This window comes from Myotis lucifugus, unplaced genomic scaffold (assembly GCF_000147115.1).
Source record: "Myotis lucifugus unplaced genomic scaffold, Myoluc2.0 scaffold_141, whole genome shotgun sequence".
NCBI lineage: Eukaryota > Metazoa > Chordata > Mammalia > Chiroptera > Vespertilionidae > Myotis > Myotis lucifugus.
The window spans coordinates 2,107,045-2,126,937 of NW_005871189.1; the positions used below are offsets into that span (position 1 = coordinate 2,107,045).

A 19,893-nucleotide genomic window follows, 5' to 3' on the forward strand; every position below is an offset into this window, starting at 1 on the left:
AAGGGCATGTACCTGGGTTGCGGGCACATCCCCAGTAGGAGATGTGCAGGAGGCAGCTGATCGGTGTTTCTCTCTCATCGATGTTTCTAACTTTCTATCTCTCTCCCTTCCTCTCTGTAAAAAATCAATAAAATATATTTTTTAAAAAAAAATATATATATATATTAAAATTTGAAAACTTTTATACAATTCCTAGAACATTTTAATAACAATAGTATATGAATACATATACAACATAACTATTTTTTTAAATAGTTCCCATGTGATTTTAGCATCTCAAATAGTCCAAGTTAGTTTAATTTCATCCTTTTATTAAAATATATATATATCTTGCCCTGGCTGGTTTGGCTCAGTGGATAGAGCATCAGCCTGTGGACTGAAGGGTCCCGGGTTCGATTCCAGTCAAGGGCGCATGCCCGGGTTGCAGGCTCAGTCCCCAGTGGGGATCAATGATTCTCTCTCATTATTGATGTTTCTATCTCTCCCTCTCCCTTCCTCTCTGGAATCAATAAATAAAATATATTTAAAAAAAAAATATATATATATATATATATCTTTTAAAATATTTTAGGAATAAGTCTGAAAAATATCAAAGTTATTTTCCTGTTAAGAAAAATACTATTTAATTTTTTAATTTTTTGAAGTTTGTCAAACACTTGGTCAAATAGGATTATATATCACTGTAAAAAACTACTTAGTTATAAATTTAATCATGGAAACAAAGATTTTGAAAGCAAATATAGAAAGTTAAATAGCTGTTAGCAAAATTTAGCTCTTTTAATGTTAAGAAAACTCAGTTTGGCTCTTTTAATGTTGTGAGAAATGGCTCACCTGTCCAAATTTTGAATGATGGACTAGGAAACAGAAGCATGGCGAAAATGAGACTTTTAATAAGACTCTCCAGAGAGGGCATCCATTGTGCAGGAAAACACTGAGGGGCAGGGAATATAGCCTACTTATTTACTCCCTCCTCCGGTTCCTCATTGGCTGAATAACATTTGGTGACCTATTTCCTTATAGGTCGCCTAAGTCTTGCTGTCTCCCATTGGGTTATTTTAAAAATGGTCTGGGCCTTTTCTAGTTGCTTCGACCTCCCTTTGTCTCTAGGGCTGCCAGCCATGAGTTTGACATGTGTGGTCTAGGGCAGTGGTCGGCAAACCGAGGCTCGCGAGCCACATGCGGCTCTTTGGCCCCTTGAGTGTGGCTCTTTCACAAAATACCACGTGCAGGCGTGCATGTACAGTGCGATTGAAACTTTGTGGCCCATGCGCATCAGTCGGTTTTTGGCCTGGGCGAGTCTATTTTGAAGAAGTGGCAATAGAAGAAGTGGGGGGTGTCAGTCGGGCGACGGGAGACGCGGTGCAGGCGGGCCACGGGATACGTAGCATGGGGGAGGCACGCTCGATTCATGCATGAGTTGGGTGAGCCAGTCAGTCAGCAGTCTCATTGTGCAGTGGTTACTGCTAGTTGCGTCCGCTAATCGTGCACGGGTGACAAAAGTACCTACTCGAAGCATAAAGTTACCCGTATTTTTCCAACCAGCTGCAAATCCTGCAGGTATTTTTGTCATCAATTTAAGAATTGTAATTCTTTTGTGTTGGTGGCTTTATTATTATAAAATGAAACATTTTTTTAGGTATGTTGAGATGGTTTGGACATATAGAGAGGATGAATGAAAGGAGACGAAACAAGTATACAAGACAAGTGTGGATGGGAGAGTTGGAAGGGGTCGACCTCAGTAAACCTCAATCAGATTGAGGACGTTTTTAGCAAAGGCCAGCTTAGGAGTACCCTAATTAAGTTAGTAACAATGTACCTAACTATATAGTTTAAGTTTTAAAAATTTGGCTCTCAAAAGAAATTTCAATCATTGTACTGTTGATATTTGGCTCTGTTGACTAATGAGTTTGCTGACCACTGGTCTAGGGGAATTTTCCTAGGACATGTGCTATCAGCTACAGGTACAGCTCTCATGCTCTGCTCTCTCCACCCCCACATCCTGTTTGCCCTGGGAAAATTCAGTAGCCACCTGGCCACATGCTGTTTCTTTTCTATGAAGATAAATCAGAGGCATTTTTCTTATAATGTCAATTTACCTATGCAATCAAAGACCTGATGATAAAGAACAATGGAAATCACAAAATCTTTGCTTTCCTATTATAATCTCTTATTAAGAACATAGCAATCATTCAGGATAACTTTGCCTTTTAGAGGTAAAAGAACATTTTTATTTTCACACTAGAGGCTCAGTGCACAAAAATTAGGGCACTCGGCAGGGGGGCAGAGGTCCCTCAGTCCAGCCTGCACCCTCTCACAATCCGGGATCCCTCAGGTAGGGTCCCTAGGCTTGGCCTGAGATCAGGGCGTATCAGGGCTTTCCTTCTCCCAGCTGCAGGCAGCTGGCCCCAACCCCGTCACTGCCACTGTTTGCCATCTGTGCAGCGCTGCTCCCCCCCCCTCCTCTGCTACAAGTGGCCTCCCTCTGCAGGCGACAGGCTTGACTGGCCTGGGCCTCCCTCTTTCTTTGCTGGGGGGTGGGATCAGCCCTGCGAGGGGCCATCTGCCTACCTGATCGCCCCTAACCTCTGGCCTGCCTACCTGATCGCCCCTAACCACTCTGCCTGCCTGCCTGATCGCCCCTAACCACTTACTTGAGGGCAAAGCCAGCCCAGCGAGGGACCATCTGCCTACCTGATTGCCCCTAACCACTTGCCTACTTATCTGATCACCCTTAACCACTTGCTTGCCTACCTGATCGCCCCTAACTGTTTGCTGGGGGCAGGGCCAGTCCTGTGAGGGGCTGTCTACCTACCTGATCTCCCGTAACTGCTGGCCTGCCTACCTGATCACCCCAACCACTCTTCCTGCTTGCCTGATCGCCCCTAACTGCTTGCTTGGAGCGGGGCCAGCCTGGCAAGGGGCCATGGTGGTCTGGTCTCTGGTCATTCCATTCATGATGCTTATTGGCCTTTTATTATATAGGATAAGTACACTGTTGATATTAAAGCTAATAATAAATTCATTAAATCTTATCCAGCTTGACAAAATTTTCTTTGTCAAGATTCCTTTCCAGCCCTAACCAGTTTGGCTCAGTGGATAGAGCGTCAGCCTGTGGACTCAAGGGTCCCAGGTTCGATTCTGGTCAAGGGCATGTACCTTGGTTGCGGGCACATCCCCAGTAGGGAGTGTGCAGGAGGCAGCTGATTGATGTTTCTCTCTCATCGATGTTTCTAACTCTCTATCCCTCTCCCTTCCTCTCTGTAAAAAATCAATAAAATACATTTTAAAAAAAAAAGATTCCTTTCCACAAACCGTCTACAACTTTCTTTGTCCCTTATTTTTCCAAACTATCTTTTAGTTCCTCTGCAATAAGAAGTCAAAAGCAAGTAAACTTAGGCTTATTTAGCCTTTGAAATTCTTCTTTTGCGCCATTGCAAAAGAACTCATTTCCTTTTTTTATTACGTATACTTATATAAACAGACACAATCAGAGACCTGGGGGTATTGTTTTTAAAATTTCACCATGGAACAGGTACAATAATGCAAAACAAACAAACATCACAACAACAAAAAAAACACTATTTTATAACAGTTGGAATAAGTTAAGTGTTCTTGTTCAGAAAGCTAAGGCTTTTACTCGTTTTAGAGAAGACTTTTAAGGTTTGCATTTGTCTTTAACAAACCATTCTTAAGGAGGCTGTGGGGGTGGGAGGTGGCTGCTAAAGTGCAAAAACCTTTCAGTCACTTGTGCTTTTAAAAGGCTCCCCATCCCCAATATTTTTCCTTGGTTTGTTTAATCTAGGGCAGCCTTAGGCTGTGTTTACATTTCTGATTATCCAAGATAGGGCTTCAAGTGTTGCTAAGGAAGCTTTAAAAAAATCTATCAGGCTTTTAATTCTGCCAAATTTTTTCTCATAAAGTTTTTAAACTATTTGAAATATCTTGTCAGGTTTCAGGTGAGACAAACAGTAAGAAACTTTAAAGCATCTGCTCAAATGAACAGTTTCTTTTAGGATAATTTTAGAGCGTTTTTTTTTAATCATTTTATCTTTTAGGAGCTTCTGAATATCAATCAACGAATGCATTCAATTCTCCTGAAAAGGTTTTGTTGCAGGCAGCTAGTTAGATATTAACAAAAGAGAGGGGAACCAGACATCTAATTAAGCTAGATTAACTAAAAAGAGGCAGCTTCATAGTCACTCTAAGCATCAGAGTAGACAGGAAAGACTGGCTTTCTTATCTCCCCAGGAAACAACCAGCTCCTTTGGGGGGAAGGGGGGGCGGTAAAACTGTGAGGGGGAAATTCCTCTGCTGAGGCATGCAAAATAGAAGCCAGATGAGCTAGCTGAACTTTGAGGCATGCGCAGTAGGAGTCAAAATGGCAACCATAAAAGGGAGGAGTCTAGCCTGGGAAAATCATTGGATAGGATAAGGGCACAGAAACCCTGGAAGACCCAAGAAAGGAATTGGATAGGGGAGGGCTCAGCATAAGCTGAGAAGAATTAGAGAGAAGATTGGTTAGTTTGAAAGAAAGCTTACCCCTTCCCAAACCCAAGAAGATAGAATCAAAGTTTAACAAAGAGCCCAGGCACATCCCACGCATTCTCTCCATAGCAGCCACATGGATCTGGATGGAGCAGCCACAGCGGCCAAAAGGCACGATAGTGGCCCCAACACCAGCTGGCCTTGGTAGCGGATGTACAGATGGGGAAATCAGACAGAAGTTGTGCATCTCTATGTCCTGGAACTCCTGGGCCTGATGGGCATGGGTGCAGGCCTGAGGCCCCAGAGGCTGGACCTCTTCCGCAGCAAGACAGAGCTGAGCCACCTGGTCATGGATGAGGCAGTTCGGCAGCCTCTTCAGGGGCAACTATGTCCTGCCATGCCCTTCCATTACAATAGGGCTTGTCACTGTTGCTCATATCCTCCTACAGCCGTGAGTCCTTGAAATGCTTTTCCTGCAACTTTGAAAGAACTGTTTTCAGACTCGTCTGGCAAACCTGCCGTGGTCCGGGTCCACACCCGGCAACAGTTTGGCATCCTCCCTATTAAGGGGGATGGGATGTGAGGTGGGCTTAAAATAAAGGTTTTCCTCAATGACCAACTGAACATTAGTGTTTTATGAAAGATCAGTCAGGAGCCGAAAACCAGGTATTACAGGCTTTATTAGGGGAAGGACCTGCCAGGCTGTCTCGCAGGGGAGAGCAGCAACCCGTGCAGAGGTGAGCACTCCTTTTGGGGGGAGGAATGGGGGCTTAAGGTACTTGGCGTGTGCTGATTGGTGGCTTAATACATGGTCCATATGAGGTACATAGTTAGGCACTCAGGTATTTCGGGCTGCAGGTTACGTCATACTCTGCCCACCAGTTGGGGGAAAGGAGGATCTATCATTTTAAATTATTTTTGCTAAGTTGGTCCATTTTATTAAAAATACACAAGAGGAGGAACATGTTTTGTGTTTGTACATATAACTAGCTAGAGTTCCCAACAAAGGAATTTTGGGGGAACTTTTAGAGGGTAAAGATACCACGTTAAAGACAAATTCCCAGAGAGCTGTGACAGCCAGACAAAAAGACAAAAGAGATGTTACTCAAAAGCCCCAGGTAGTTTGACTGGCAAATGCGTGCAGATAAGTGCAGCTTTTGAATGGCAGGGATCAAAAAGCAAACTCAGGATGAGAGAAAAACATTAACATTAACAGCTTTAGCTAAGCCTTGAGTCTCCTGGAGCCAGACTAATACGGAAGGGGGATGTGCAATCTAACGGATCCATGACCACTTTATCCTATTGTGGTACCTATCTCTTTTTAACGTGGAAAGCATCTCATTGACTCTTAAATGCTTGACCTGGGCCCACCAATTTGCTGCTTTGGCTCCCAAGATTCTCTTAGCAATAGCTTTTACTTCATGTGCATGTAACCCACAGTAAAGTTTGTTTAAATGAATGCCAGCCTGGTGAGATCCATAAGCTTCTCAGCTTGCAGGGTCTGGCCGGGAAAACAGGTTCATAGGATTTATGCCTGTGTCCTCCCCTGCAACATCTTTCTTATTACAACAATGCAAAAGACGGAAACAAGGAAAGAAAACCAAAGAGCGCACAGCAAAATAATTACTCACCCACCCAGAAAAAATTCCCTGCAAGGTGCTCACTCCCCAGGGAATTTTTTACAACCATGAGAACTGTGAAAATTCCTTTCTGAGAACAAAAAAATACTCTTTCTCATGTGGTACACCAAGCTTCCAGTTGCTCACCACCACAGCTGGAGGAGGGTTCCTCCTGAAGGGAAAAAACATCAGGAAAAATGGCGGCAGGGTAAGTGGATGCTGCACAGACATGCTCCCAGGAACAAACTGGTATTACAACTAAAATATGGAAAAACTTCCTGAATAATCAACGGAAAACTCACAGGAGAGAACCCTGATACCTGAGGACCAAAAGTGGAGACCGCATAGGGACTGATGGTGCCAGGTGGGGTACTGGAAATATCGAGAAGAAAGCTTTGTAAAACACATGATTGCCTAACCATATGCTGTATCCCAGAAACTAATGCAAAATAATATTGAATGTAAACTGTAATTTAAAATTAAAAAAACAAACAACAACAACAACAAAAACCATCAAACTCCTATGGCAGCAACTGCACATGAGCACTGGGACAATCATCCCTAGGGCAAGCTCCCCTCTGAGGGAAAATCCCTCTTGGTCTTAAACAAAGGCACCTCAACCAAACAAAGGGAGGTCCGAACCCAAGAAGGCGTCACAGTCTAGAAGGCGGCCGATGGAAGTGATGAGATCAAAAAAAAGCTCTGTGGATGCCATACCCAGTTCTAGGGGACACCAGTCCATAAAGGTGAGGCCACATTAGGTTCTGATACTAACACAAGATAATCTAAAAATAAATGGCCAAAGGGAGAGGCAAAAAGCATTTGAGATCCAAAAAGTAGCTACTCAGGAAGCACTGATTCCGGCAGAAATCTCCAATTAAGAGGTGCAGGCAAGGAGCATTTATGAGAAAGGGAAGGGAAATAATTGCATGAATAGAAGGAATTTCTATGGGTGTTAATAAGCTAAGGAAGGAATTTCTATAGATTCAGTTAATCTAACACAGTGATGCTAATTCTAAAGGGTGTTTTTAATTTTCCATCTGATGGTCATGATGTCTGCTTTTTTATTTGTTTTGCAAACAGTTGTTGACAATACAACTCTGTTTATGACCAGTCCAAATGTTATTTTGCCCAGTTTTAACATTCCTAGGGTTTGAGGAATAAAACATGTAGGCAGTTCCTCTGGGATGGCAGCTCCAACTCCATTTTGAAATGGCTCTGTTTGTATTATTTTTTACAAGACAGAATCAAGTGTAATGTCTATTGACACCTTCAAACCCAAGTTTTAAACTGAAGTCATTCACCATGCCAAAGAAAACACCTTTTAACAACGCAAACTAAAGTTGAACATGGCAGATAGAAAGAATTCGAAAAAAAAAAAAGTTGACTAAAGACTAGAATGATACTTGAAGAGTTAAGGGATAGTTTGGGGGGATACTGGTGCCCCCTCCCTGAGTGCCCTAAAGAAGTGCTTATTTTGCTTAATGGTTAGTCTAGGTCTACATCAGCCAAGTCTACACTTTCTCTAACCCTTCCACATCTCCTTCCCCTTAGGTGAAACCACTATTCAGACAAGCCAAAGTGTCACTTTTCATTTAGATAATTTTATGTACATGGCCTGTGTGTGTCATACAAGAAGATTCTACTGGGAAATACAAACTTCAGGTGAGTGAGCACACTTCCTGCCTGAGCATTAATGTCAGATAAGGGTTGGGATGTTAAGAAAGGGCATAATAAAAGGGGAAAAGCAAGAAATGGCAGAAAACAAAAGGAGTAAAGCATTGGAATAAGAATAAAATACAACACAGAGAACATGTGGAGTGTGGACAAAGTTCAATGTGAAGGAGGATGTTTGGACAGAAACATCTCTGCCTTATATGGGAGACTGCAAAATGAGAGCTGAGTACCAGAGACAGTAAAGGGGAAAATGAGATGGTCTGTGGGTGGGGCCTGAGTGAGAAGACCAGATGTGAAGGGGTGTGGAGTCCCATTGCCTGACATAGCTTTCATTTCTCTTTCCAGAAAATGCGATCATAACAGGGATGGCTCAGGTTGTGTCAGATCAAAGTAGATGCCCTCCTGATGTGGAATTGCACCCCAAAATTGGTTACAAAGTCTCTGTTGTGGACCATGTTACCCAATGATGCTGATCTGGAAAGTCAGCTACCCAAGTGTGTGGACATATAGGGACTGTAAAATAAACTTTCCACTGCTTCTCAGTGTCTTATCTGTGTCCTTTCCCCAAAACTTAGTATTATATCTACCCAGTGTTCTAAAGCACTGATCTTTCAAGAAACTTCCTGAGGTATAATGACCATTCACTCACTAGCAAATGAGGAGTGAGGACAGGAATAATTCTCACCATTTAACATACAAAGAGAAATGCTCAGAGAAGAGATAAGCAATTGTTGGCAGTGCTGAAATTAAGGGTAGAACTGAGAAAAGATTCCAAGTTCCCCTCCTATTTTAATCCAATTACAACTAGCCACACTCCTCACTATCTGAAAGGTCAACTAATCTGAAGTCCCAAAATGATTATGCCTTGCTCCTCTTCATCTGGTGGCAAGGAAGAGACTTTCAGAAGCGTGGTTGAACTCAGATGAACTCCTAATCATGATGAACTCCTAGTCCCTAAATTGATGGTTCCCTGGCTTCCTAGGCCAACATAGTCAAGTTACCAAAGACAAACACCACTGAATAGTCATTGTTTCAAAATATATACCACATCCTAAAGGACATTGCCATCAGCCTAGTGGATGTGATCTCCTTAGCTGCTCATTGATGAGATGTTTTCCAACATGCTATGTGTAATTTTCTAATGATGTCGTTATTGGGAAACCAGTAGACTCCTTGATCATGTGCCCATTGTGACAACACTTTCATTAAAAAATAATAATTTCTTCAATCTAGGAGATATTAGATGAGATCCCATGTCTACAACTCAAATACTCTGTGAGCCCTCAGATAGTGGTGGCAGCCAAAACAGTGCAGGCAGGAAAGACACATCCATACCTAGAATATGTATCAATCCTACTTAAGACAACTACTGCCCCCTCAAGAGTCCAAAGCATCCAGGGTAATCAGTAATCATTATTCTATCAAATGGTCTCTATTAAGATCTCAGCATTAGTCTGTGTTGTTGAAAGGTCAACAGCTACAACATCTGAATCACTTACAGTGAGAACCACGTACATAGTATCAATCTCTACCTCATTAGCCACCACATGAGCACAGGAGTAGCTGAGGACCGAAGCTGGCTGACATCATTGAACTAGTCATCCTGTCCTCCTAATTGTTCAATGTCTCCTTTCTTATGAGCACTAACATGAGACACAAAGAACCACACACTTTGTCTTCACATTTGATGATTCATCCAGATGGCTCTTCTCCAGATCTCTTCTGTCAAATATTCTAATCTTGTTCCTAATGGGCCCCTGACCAACCAGCCAAGAGACTTGCTATTGCTCAACTGTTCATGTATATTACCTCAAGTCACTTTTCCTGCCATACAGAATTGATGACCAGGCATACTGCTTATAGCTCTGCCACTGAGAGTTCTTTCCCCAAGATAAGTTTTCCTAGAGCACTCCTGAGTGAAGTTTTAGCGTGACAACAGTCCATCTTTAGTTCACAACAACAAATTAAGCCAACTCATCTATAAACCATACCTGGGTTTTTTCTTCCAAAACCTAGCCAAGGGGAATTTGTCCACCCATGAGGCTGTAGGTCCAATTTGAAGGAGGGGTGTTAGTGCAGTAAAAGTAGTTGACTGGGATATGAACTATCTTTCTCTTTAACTTAAGCCCTCTGGACAAGGTTGGGTCTGATCTTAAATGTGCTAGTTCCATAGTATGATGGATTGCTGTTGTACCCACCCAAACATATCAGCTGCAGGTCTGACAATACCTAAATCTTGATGAGAAACTCTGATCCCATAGCCACTTGGTGTTTATGGCCAGGTTGGTACCTTATAGTACCCATGTATTCTTTTCAAAAAGTAGTTCTCTGATGCAGATGGTACTGCCTTGCTCAAGAATCCTATTGGTCTAGTCTGCAAGTCATGGGATATACTTAAAGTCCTTACTGAGACTGCACTCAGAGTCCTTAATCTTCCATAAATCTCTGCAGCACCATAGGGTCTACAAAGCAATATGGCAAAAATAAAGGACTTCTATCTGTCAGTTCACACTGCCAAACAAAATACCAAAGCTGGGTGACTTAACAGAAATTTATATTCTCATGTGCCCATCTAGAAGCCTCAGATGAGGGTGCCAGCAGGGCCAGGTTCTAGTGAGGGCTCTCTTCCTGGCTTGCATACAGCCACCTTCTTGCTGTGTCCTCACATGGTGAAAAAAGAATTATGATGTCTTTCCTCTTCTTATAAGGGCACCAGTTATACTGGATCAGAGTTCCACCCTTGTGACCTAATTTCACATGGATCACCTCCTTAAAGGTCCTATGTCCAATATAGTCAGTCACATGGGGCAGTAGGGGCAGAAGGGTATCAATCAACATGTGAATTTGGAAGGGACACAAAGCTGCCCATGCCAAAGTTTGAACCTGATGCAGTAGCCCTTTTTTGCTCTGGATACCACTCAAAATTGTCATCTTTTTTAGTCACCCAATAAAGTGACTGAATATATTATTCCCAAGTATAGTAAATGCTATCTTCAAAGCCAAGGTCTTTCAAGCACTCCCTCTTTTTTAGTGGTAAGTTAAGATAATCCACTATTCCCCTCCCTGGCTACTGAACACGCTGAATAAATCTATTTTGTCAGTCTAGCAATAAAAATTTTTCAGCCAATAAATTCATATCCAAATAATTGTATACGTTTAATCATTGTAGCATCCTTCTTTACTCCCAAAAATGTCTTATTTGCATGAAAAACTATATAGTTACCCTACATAGAATGTAGAATAAGAAGACAAAAATATTAAAAACTTGAGATAACAATAAAGAGAAACTGTATCTAATAAGAATTCCAAGTGAAGAGAATGGAGGAAAAGTCTGAGAGACAGTATTTAAAGATATCATTGTTAACAGTTTCCCAGTCTTAAGAAATATATAAAATATCAACATCAAGATAAATTTCTTCCTTCTATTCATGTGATTATTTACCTTCCCTTATAAAATCCTTTTACCTTCATCCCATAATGGAAACACACTTTGGGTTCTGCCTAAGTGAGTGCTTTCCAAACAGCTACTCTTTGATCTCAAATAAATGCTTATTGCCTCTCATTTTGACTATTTATTGTTAAAGTAATAACAACTTGTCTAAAACAGTTAATCAGGCCAGAAAGCCTTCAACAAGATTTTGCCTTCTTTTAAAGGGAAAACCAAACACAATGAAAATTTTCAGAGATATCTCACCCACCAACTATATCATTATTAGAATTACTTCATTATCATTAATTATGTACATTCATAAATTTTAATTTACTCTGAATGAAGAACTCCATTTGTCATCATGTGTCCTATGCTACGCTTACATTGTTAAATCAGAAACAACTCCCCCAAGATAAAAGTAATCTGTTTTTTTATCTCTTGGTTTTAATATTCTAAAATAGATTGGGTGACCTTTGAGTGTTGTTTTACCCTAATTCTGGTCAGCTTACATTGGGAAAAAAAAAAACAAGAGAATTTTCCCTACAATCCTTATTTCCCTAGTGTTGTTGTTTTTTTAAAGAAAGGAAAATATGTGTGTGTGATCATTTATATATAACTAAAGAAATTTATTATCTCTCAAGTACTTTATTTTGCAAAGAAGATCTCTTGAAAATTAGTATCTGCTTACTTTATTAATGTAATATTGTGATTTATAATATATATATATTTGGTCTTCATCCCCGTTTCTGACATAAGGCTCCTAAAACCCTTGGAATTTTCTAAGTGATGAGTGGTAAAAACTGGTTTTTGTTATGTTATTTTTTTTTAAATATATTTTATTGATTTTTTTTTAAATATATTTTATTGATTTTTTACAGAGAGGAAGGGAGAGAGATAGAGAGTCAGAAACATCAATGAGAGAGAAACATCGATCAGCTGCCTCCTGCACATCTCCCACTGGGGATGTGCCCGCAACCCAGGTACATGCCCTTGACCGGAATCGAACCTGGGACCTTTGAGCCCACAGGCTGACGCTCTATCCACTGAGCCAAACCGGTTTCGGCTATTTTATTGATTTTTTACAGAGAGGAAGGGAGAGAGATAGAGAGTCAGAAACATCGATGAGAGAGAAACATCGATCAGCCGCCTCCTGCACATCTCCTACTGGGGATGTGCCCGCAACCCAGGTACATGCCCTTGACCGGAATCGAACCTGGGACCTTTCAGTCTGCAGGCTGACGCTCTATCCACTGAGCCAAACCGGCTTTGGCGGTTTTTGTTATGTTATGAGATCACTTTTGAACTACACCAAAGGATGGGTGCTGGTTGTCAGAAGAACTGACCATGTGATTAGAAGGTTAGAACTTTCACTCCCACCCCCTCACCCTTGTACCTCTGGGAAGGGAAGAAGGGCTGGAGATTGAATTCAACCATCAATGGCCAATGATTTAATCAAACATGCCTATGAAAGAAGCCTCCATGAAAACACAAAAGGACTGTTCTGAGAGCTTCCAGGATAGTGAACATAAGTTGAGGTGCTGGGAGAGTGGCACACCCTGGAGAGGGATTGAAGCTCCACACTCCTTCCCACATACCTAGCCTACGTACTTCTTCCATCTGGATGTTCATCTGTAATCCTTTATCACATCCTTCTATAATAAACCAGTAAATCCAAGTAAACTATTTTCTTGAGTTCTGTGAGCCACTCTATCAAGTTAATCAAACCTGAGAAGGGAGTCATGAGAGCCTCTGACTTACAGTTGATGGGTTAGAAGCACAGGTGGCAACCTGAACTTGCAGTTGGATCTGACATGGGTTGGGGGGCAGTCTTGTGGGATTGAGCCCTTAACCTATGGTAGACAGTGTCAGAATTGAATTAAATTGTGTGACACCCAGAACTGCTTGGTGTGGAGGGGGGAAACCCCACACATTTGGTGACCAGAAATATCAGAAGAGAAGTTCCTGTGTGGGTTGTAAAGGAAGTCTCACAGGTGAAAAGAAATTTTTTTTTTCAACTCAAGTACTGTCCCCTTAAACAGTGAGGAAATCATAAAAGACCATCAGGAAAAAATGGCAGTCAAGTCAGCCCTGCATTTAGTTTTTGGAACACACGAAAGGATCCACAGGTCTAAGTAGTTTGACTTAGTGGGTGTAAGAACATGGTCTCTGCGACCAGCTGGCTTGGGTTTGAATTCCAGCTTTATCACACTCTAGGTCTATGACTTTGGCCAAGGTTTTTAGTCTCAGTTTCCTCCTCTGCAAAGTAGAGATAATAAAAGTATATTCTTCAGAGGATTGTTGTGAAGCTTAAATGTGATTATATATATACTAGAGGCCCGGTGCACAAAAATTTGTGCACTGGGGGGGGAGGGGGTCCCTCAGCCCAGCTTGCCCCCTATCACATACTAAGAGCCCTAGGGGATGTCCTACTACCTGCTCCCTGCTCCCCTTGGGGAGCGGGCCTAAGCCACATTCTGGCCTCCCTTTGTGGGAGTCGACCAGGCTGATCAGGGGAAGGCACCAGCCCCATCACTGCACTGCTGCAGCCACTGCCAGTCACTGCAGCCACCAAGGTGTTTTCATCAACAAGGGCATGTACCTAGGTTTCAGCCTGCAACCTAGGTACATGCCCTTGGTCAGAATTGAACCCAGAATCTGCGTTGGGCAGGCCGAGGCATTATCCACTGAGCCAAACCGGCTAGGACAGGATATGACATTTCTTAACCCTCCAGCAGCAGACCTTCCTTTTTTTCTCCAGGAGTGTGGTAAAAAAACCCTAGATCACTTTTTGGACTCTTATTACCCAAGTTACTAAGAATATTACCAGTGGCATACAGGGAGCTTAACCAATCAGCAGTCAGAAAAGGTGTTTCCTCTGTAGTTCACACCAATTGCCGGTTTGACCCCTGCCCAGGCCTAACGCCTCTGGCAAGTCATTAGCCCTGGGCCGGGGCACCCCCAGCTCCCAGACGCCATGGCCATCAAGGATCGCTGGCTGGCTGCGCCCCGGTTCCCGGCCGCCACCACCATCAAGGATCACTGGCTGGCTCCGCTCCGGCCCAGGCCTAAAGCCTCTGGCCGAGGCATTAGGCCTGGGCCGGGGCACCCCCAGGTCCCCGCCACCGCTGCCGCCATCAAGGATCGGATCGCTGGCTCAAGGATCACTGGCTATCTCCGCCTGGGTTCCCACCGCTGTCGCCATCAATGATCGCTGGCTGGCTCCTCCCCGGCCCAAGCCTAAAGCCTCTGGCTGAGGCTTTAAGCCAGGGCCGGGGCACCCCCAGCTCCCCACCGCTGCCATCAACAATCGCTGGCTGGCTCCTCCCTGATCCAGGCCTAAAGCCTCAGGCCAAGGTTTTAGGCCTGGGCCAGGGCACCCCCAGCTCCCCGCTACCACCATCAACTATCACTGGCTGGCTCCGCCCCGGCCCTGGCCTAAAGCCTCTGGCTGAGGCTATAGGCCAGGGCCGGGGCACCCCCAGATCCCCACCACCGCCGCCGCCATCAACGATCACTGGCTGGCTCCTCCCTGACCCAGGCCTAAAGCCTCAGTCCATGGCTTGGAGCCGACATATGCAAATTAGCCGCCATCTTGGCTGGCAATTAATTTGCATATCTTGCTGATTAGCCAATGGGAAGGGGTAGCGAAGTTATGGTTAATTACCATGTTTCTCTATTATTAGATAGGATGGTGTTTAAACAGTGCTTTGCACATCATTGGAACTATATTTGTCTTTAGAGTTGTTATTATTATTTTCAATCAGTTCTCTGAAGTCACAAGTGAAACTAGTACACACATGTTCAAATTAACTGGAGCTAGTAAAGAACACAACGCTCAATACCATGTTAATGGCTTATGAAAGAGTGTCTCTCCAAGTCCTTCCCGGGGCCCCATGATTAAACTAATACCATCATGCCCAAAAGGACGTGGGAGAGGATTAGAAACCAAATCCCTCCTGATTTGCATCTCCAGATTTGGAGCTAAGAATTCTGAGACAAACAAATGGAGTGAATTGGAAATGCTACACCAACTGCTTCCTCCTGTGAGATGAATAGTGAGAGCTACCAACGACCTGCCCATCAAATGCTAGGGAGACATTCTCCAACAGACACCAAAGAGGAGTAACGACTCAGGATGACCAACACCTGCAGTCCCCCAGAGGATAATTTGTCACCACTTTATATCATCTTAATTTTCACAGTTATAGGCACGGAATGCATCATTGGCATCGCTGCAAATGGGTTCATTGTGGCTATAAATGCAGCTGAGTGGATTCAGAATAAGGCAGTCTCCACAAGTGGCAGGATCCTGTGTTTCCTGAGCATATCCAGAATAGCTCTCCAAAGCTTGATGATGCTAGAAATTACTTTCCACTCAACATCCCCACAATTTTATTATAAAGATGGTGTATATGATACCTTGAAAGTGAGTTTCGTGTTCTTACATTATTGTAGCCTCTGGTTTTCTGCCTGGCTCAGTTTCTTCTACTTCGTGAAGATTGCTGATTTCTCCTACCGCCTTTTCCTCAAGCTGAAGTGGAGAATTACTGGATTGATGCCCTGGCTTCTGTGGCTATCAGTGTTTTTTGCCTTATGCTACAGTATGTTCTTTTCCTATGGCATATACACTGTTTACTGTAACAATTCTTTTCCTATCCCCTCCTCCAACTCTACTAAGAAAATATTCGTCACTGAGACCAACGTGGTCAACCTGGTTCTTCTCTATAACCTGGGGATCTTCCTTCCTCTCATCATGTTCATCCTGGCGGCCACCCTGCTGATCATCTCTCTCAAGAGGCACACCCTGCACATGAAAAGCAATGCCACTGGCTCCAGGGACCCCAGCATGGAGGCCCATTTGGGGGCCATCAGAGCTATCAGCTACTTTCTCATTCTCTACATTTTCAATGCAATTGCTCTATTAATCTATATGTCCAACATCTTCAATGCCAACAGTTCCTGGGATATTTTGTGCAAAATTATCATGGCTGCCTATCCTGCTGGTCACTCCATTCTACTGATTCAGGACAACTCTGGGTTGAAAAGAGCCTGGAAGCGGCTTCAGTCTCAAGTTTATCTTTACCTAAAAAAGTAAACTCTGTGATCGACACCGCAAGAGTACCACAGCATCTGGCCCAGCCAGCTCTGCCTTTCCCTCACCCAGACCTCTCTCTTCCCTTTTCTTTTCTTCCCCAAACCTGATCTGATCCTTCACCTAGTATGGCTTTTTGTAGAGGTGCCTGATCTTCATTTCTCTCTTTTGCTTCATGGCACAATCTTAGTGATGTTTAACATATCCTTTACCTGAGCCTACTGTTTCTGCTTTCCTTGCTCTGTATAAAGCAGTGATTCTAGATACTGGCTCCAATTAGAAACTCTAGGGGAGATTTTTTTGGAAATTCCAATGTCCAGGCCTGACTGACTCTAGATCAATTAAGTCAAAATTTCTGGTGTCGGAACTTAAACAGTTGTTTTTTTTTTAAGATCTCAAGGTGCTGCCAGAGTTGACATAGCCACCAAAACAGAGGAAGGCTTTGCAACCTGAGCTCCTGGTGACCCCTCTCCTTCCCCATCCACATGCCTTTTAAACATTCACATGACCCAGGAAGCTTTCTTTGCAATAGCTGGAAGTGCATTTTGTCTCCATTCTCCAAAGACACAACCTGAATGATATAAAAATATCTATTAAAATTAACAGTATTTAAAGTACTCTTTAACCTAAAAATTACTAAGAATTTTTCCTATAGCTAAGGTATGGTCATCTATATACACATATGTGAGAATATGTACAAGGAAGTCTTCATTGTAGCATTCATTCATTAATGAGGAGACTCATATGTCCAAAATGGAATACTGTGTAAACATTTTCAGACACAGATGCATGTATCCTGAAATGAAAATATTTTCAAAATACTGTTAAGTACAAAAAGTAAGGAGATATTTTATCATTCCATTTATGTTCTTGTTTCTTGTGTATACATGTGTATCTGTAAAATTTCTGGGAGGATGTACCAAAAATGATTAATAGAGGACTGGGTATTTGGAGATAAATGAAACATTTACACCACATTTTCTACCTTCTGCATTATTTGAACTATCCAGAACATGTATGTATTAATTTCCATTTTTTAAAAAACGTATTTAAGTGTAGTTGGTATGCAATCTTATATTGGTTATATTAGTTTTGGGTGTACAATATAGCGATATGACATTTTTATACCTTACAATGTGGTTTATATTGATGTTTTTTACAAGACAGAGACCTAGGTACGTAGGAAAGGTTTGAGGGACAGGACTGTGTAGCTTAATTAGTTGACTGACCCTCTCACTATGTTTGTTTTAATAAAAAATGCAAATCTCTCAACTCATGGGTTAAATTCTATCTCCTATTTTCCATTTTATTCATTTGCTCAAGGGCTGCCATGGAAAGGCCATGGGCTTTCGATCCATAGACATATCTATATTCTGTTACTCTCTTTGCTTCCCTTCATACCCAGTTTGGATTACGGGTTAAGCATTGTGCCCATACCCTTAAAAATACTTTGGGTAATTACAGGTGGAGTGAGATTATGTCTAAGATTTACTTTAAGATAATTTACCATTTGCCACAGCATGGATGGAGCTGGAGAGCATTATGCTAAGTGAAATAAGTCAGTCGGAGAAAGATAAATATCACATGATCTCACTCATTTGTGGATTATAATGAACAACATAAACCAATGAACAAAAATAGATCTAGAGACAGAGAAGCATCAGTCAGATGCTCAAACCTCAGAGGGAAGGCAGGGGAGGGTGGGACTAAGGGGGAGAGATCAACCAAAGGACTTGTATGCATGCATATAAGCATAACCAATGGACACAGACACTGGGGGGTGAGGGCATGAGTAGGGGGATGTGGGGATAATAAGGGGGTAGGGACACATTTGTAATACCTTAATCAATAAAGGAAAAAAAACAAAAATAAAAGATAATTTGGCACAGGGCAAAGTAATGAAGAGGAGAGAGGTTTAGAATAGTCATATGTTGATATGATTTCTGTCAAACAAGGTCTCAGGTGCATGGGGGTTCTTTGTACTAGTCTCACTATTTCAGGGTATGTTTGAAATTTCCCTAACATAATTATATACAAATGAGTTATAAAATACTCCAATTTCCTGGCCCTCTCTCTCTTCATGCCCATATCTAGATGAACTCAACTATTTTTAACACTCCACATTTACCTCTAAACAGCCTAGTGTTACTTGAGAATATTTCATAACTGGATGAACTTATGTTCCTAGATTCATGCTCTTCATCCTTAAATGAGTAACATCATTGGACATTTTTAGCCAATATTTCCCTGAGAAATCACTCATGTAAATACCCAAAATGACTATCTCCTATCTTTTCCTCAGTCCTGAACCCTCCAACCCCTCTTCTCCCTGCTTCATTTTTCACTGATGAAGTTGCCCTTACATTCTTTGATAGAAGTCATTAGGACATTCCTTCCTCTTCCCATTAGCAAATCTACAAAACTACCAATTCTCTCCTACATTCCTAACATTTCAATAGAAAGAGTGACCCTCTATGAAGAAAATAATTAGAAATGCTATGACGACTTTTCTCCTCCCTCTATTATTTCTCCTTCCTACAAGTTCCATTTTTGTATGTGTTTTCATTTTCTTTCTTTCATGATTGAGCCTCTTCTCAAATATCTGGTGATCCTTGGATGTGACCACTAGAAGCTGATTGCAGAATTTTGAAATTAATTTTTTTTAAAATTTTAGAATATAAAAACTATATTGAAACCCGTAGGGGAGAAGTATCTTAAAAGTATCACATTCAGCCCAGCTGGCTTTGCTCAGTGATCTATGAACTGTGACCTATGAACCAGGAGGTCACAGTTCGATTCCCAGTCAGGGCACATGCCCAGGGTTTCAGGCTCAATCCCCAGAGGGGTGTGTGCAGGAGGCAGCCAATCAATGATTCCCTCTCATCATTTATGTTTCTATTTCTCTCTCCCTCACCTTTCCTCTCTGAAATCAATAAAAATATATTTAACAACAACAAAAAAACTATCACATTCAAAGCTGGATTCTTAGTTTTTCTCCCCAAACACACTTCTCCTTCAGTTTTCTCCACCTTACTAATATTAAATAGCACTGCAATATTTCCTATCAATGAAGCTAGAATTCTGGGAACCACCTATGGGTCTGTTTTTTTCTCCCTTCTTCTCCCGCATTCAATTAATCCGCCATTTATTTTTATTATGTGATGTACATAATTAGAGGATTATTTATGTATTAATTTAACCATTATTGGCTGAACACCAACTATATGGTAGGCACTAGTCTAGGGGCTAGGTATCCATTATGGAGCAAAATACACTGGGCTGCTGTCATCACAGATATTCTATTCTAGTGGGAAAACACAGAAAATAAACAGACATGGTGGTTGTTGTATTAGATCAATCTAGCCAGGAAGGGGCTCTGTGAGTTAAGATTTAAAGAAAAATACTTTTAAAAAGTATAAGCCCAAACCAAGAAATTAGAAGAATAATTATGAAATAAATCTAAGAAAATAAGAAAAACACAATTCATTAAATGTATTGATGTCAGCCCTAGCTGGTTTGGCTTAGTGGATAGAGCATTGGCCTGTGAACTGAAAGGCCCCAGGTTCGATTCTGGTCAAGGGCTCATTCCC

The 19,893-nt window shown here is 42.0% G+C and overlaps 1 protein-coding gene across 1 annotated transcript; it reads left to right on the forward strand.

Moving 5' to 3' along the window:
- Positions 1-15,346: 15,346 nt before the first annotated feature.
- Positions 15,347-16,306, forward strand: TAS2R39 (taste 2 receptor member 39). The gene has a single exon (XM_014460808.1). It carries the CDS (start codon positions 15,347-15,349, stop codon positions 16,304-16,306), a length of 960 nt encoding a protein of 319 aa, XP_014316294.1.
- Positions 16,307-19,893: the final 3,587 nt, after the last annotated feature.

Bases quoted from the DNA above. Each gene is read 5' to 3' on its own strand.
- TAS2R39 (XM_014460808.1), top strand. From the start codon at position 15,347: ATGACCAACACCTGCAGTCCCCCAGAGGATAATTTGTCACCACTTTAT.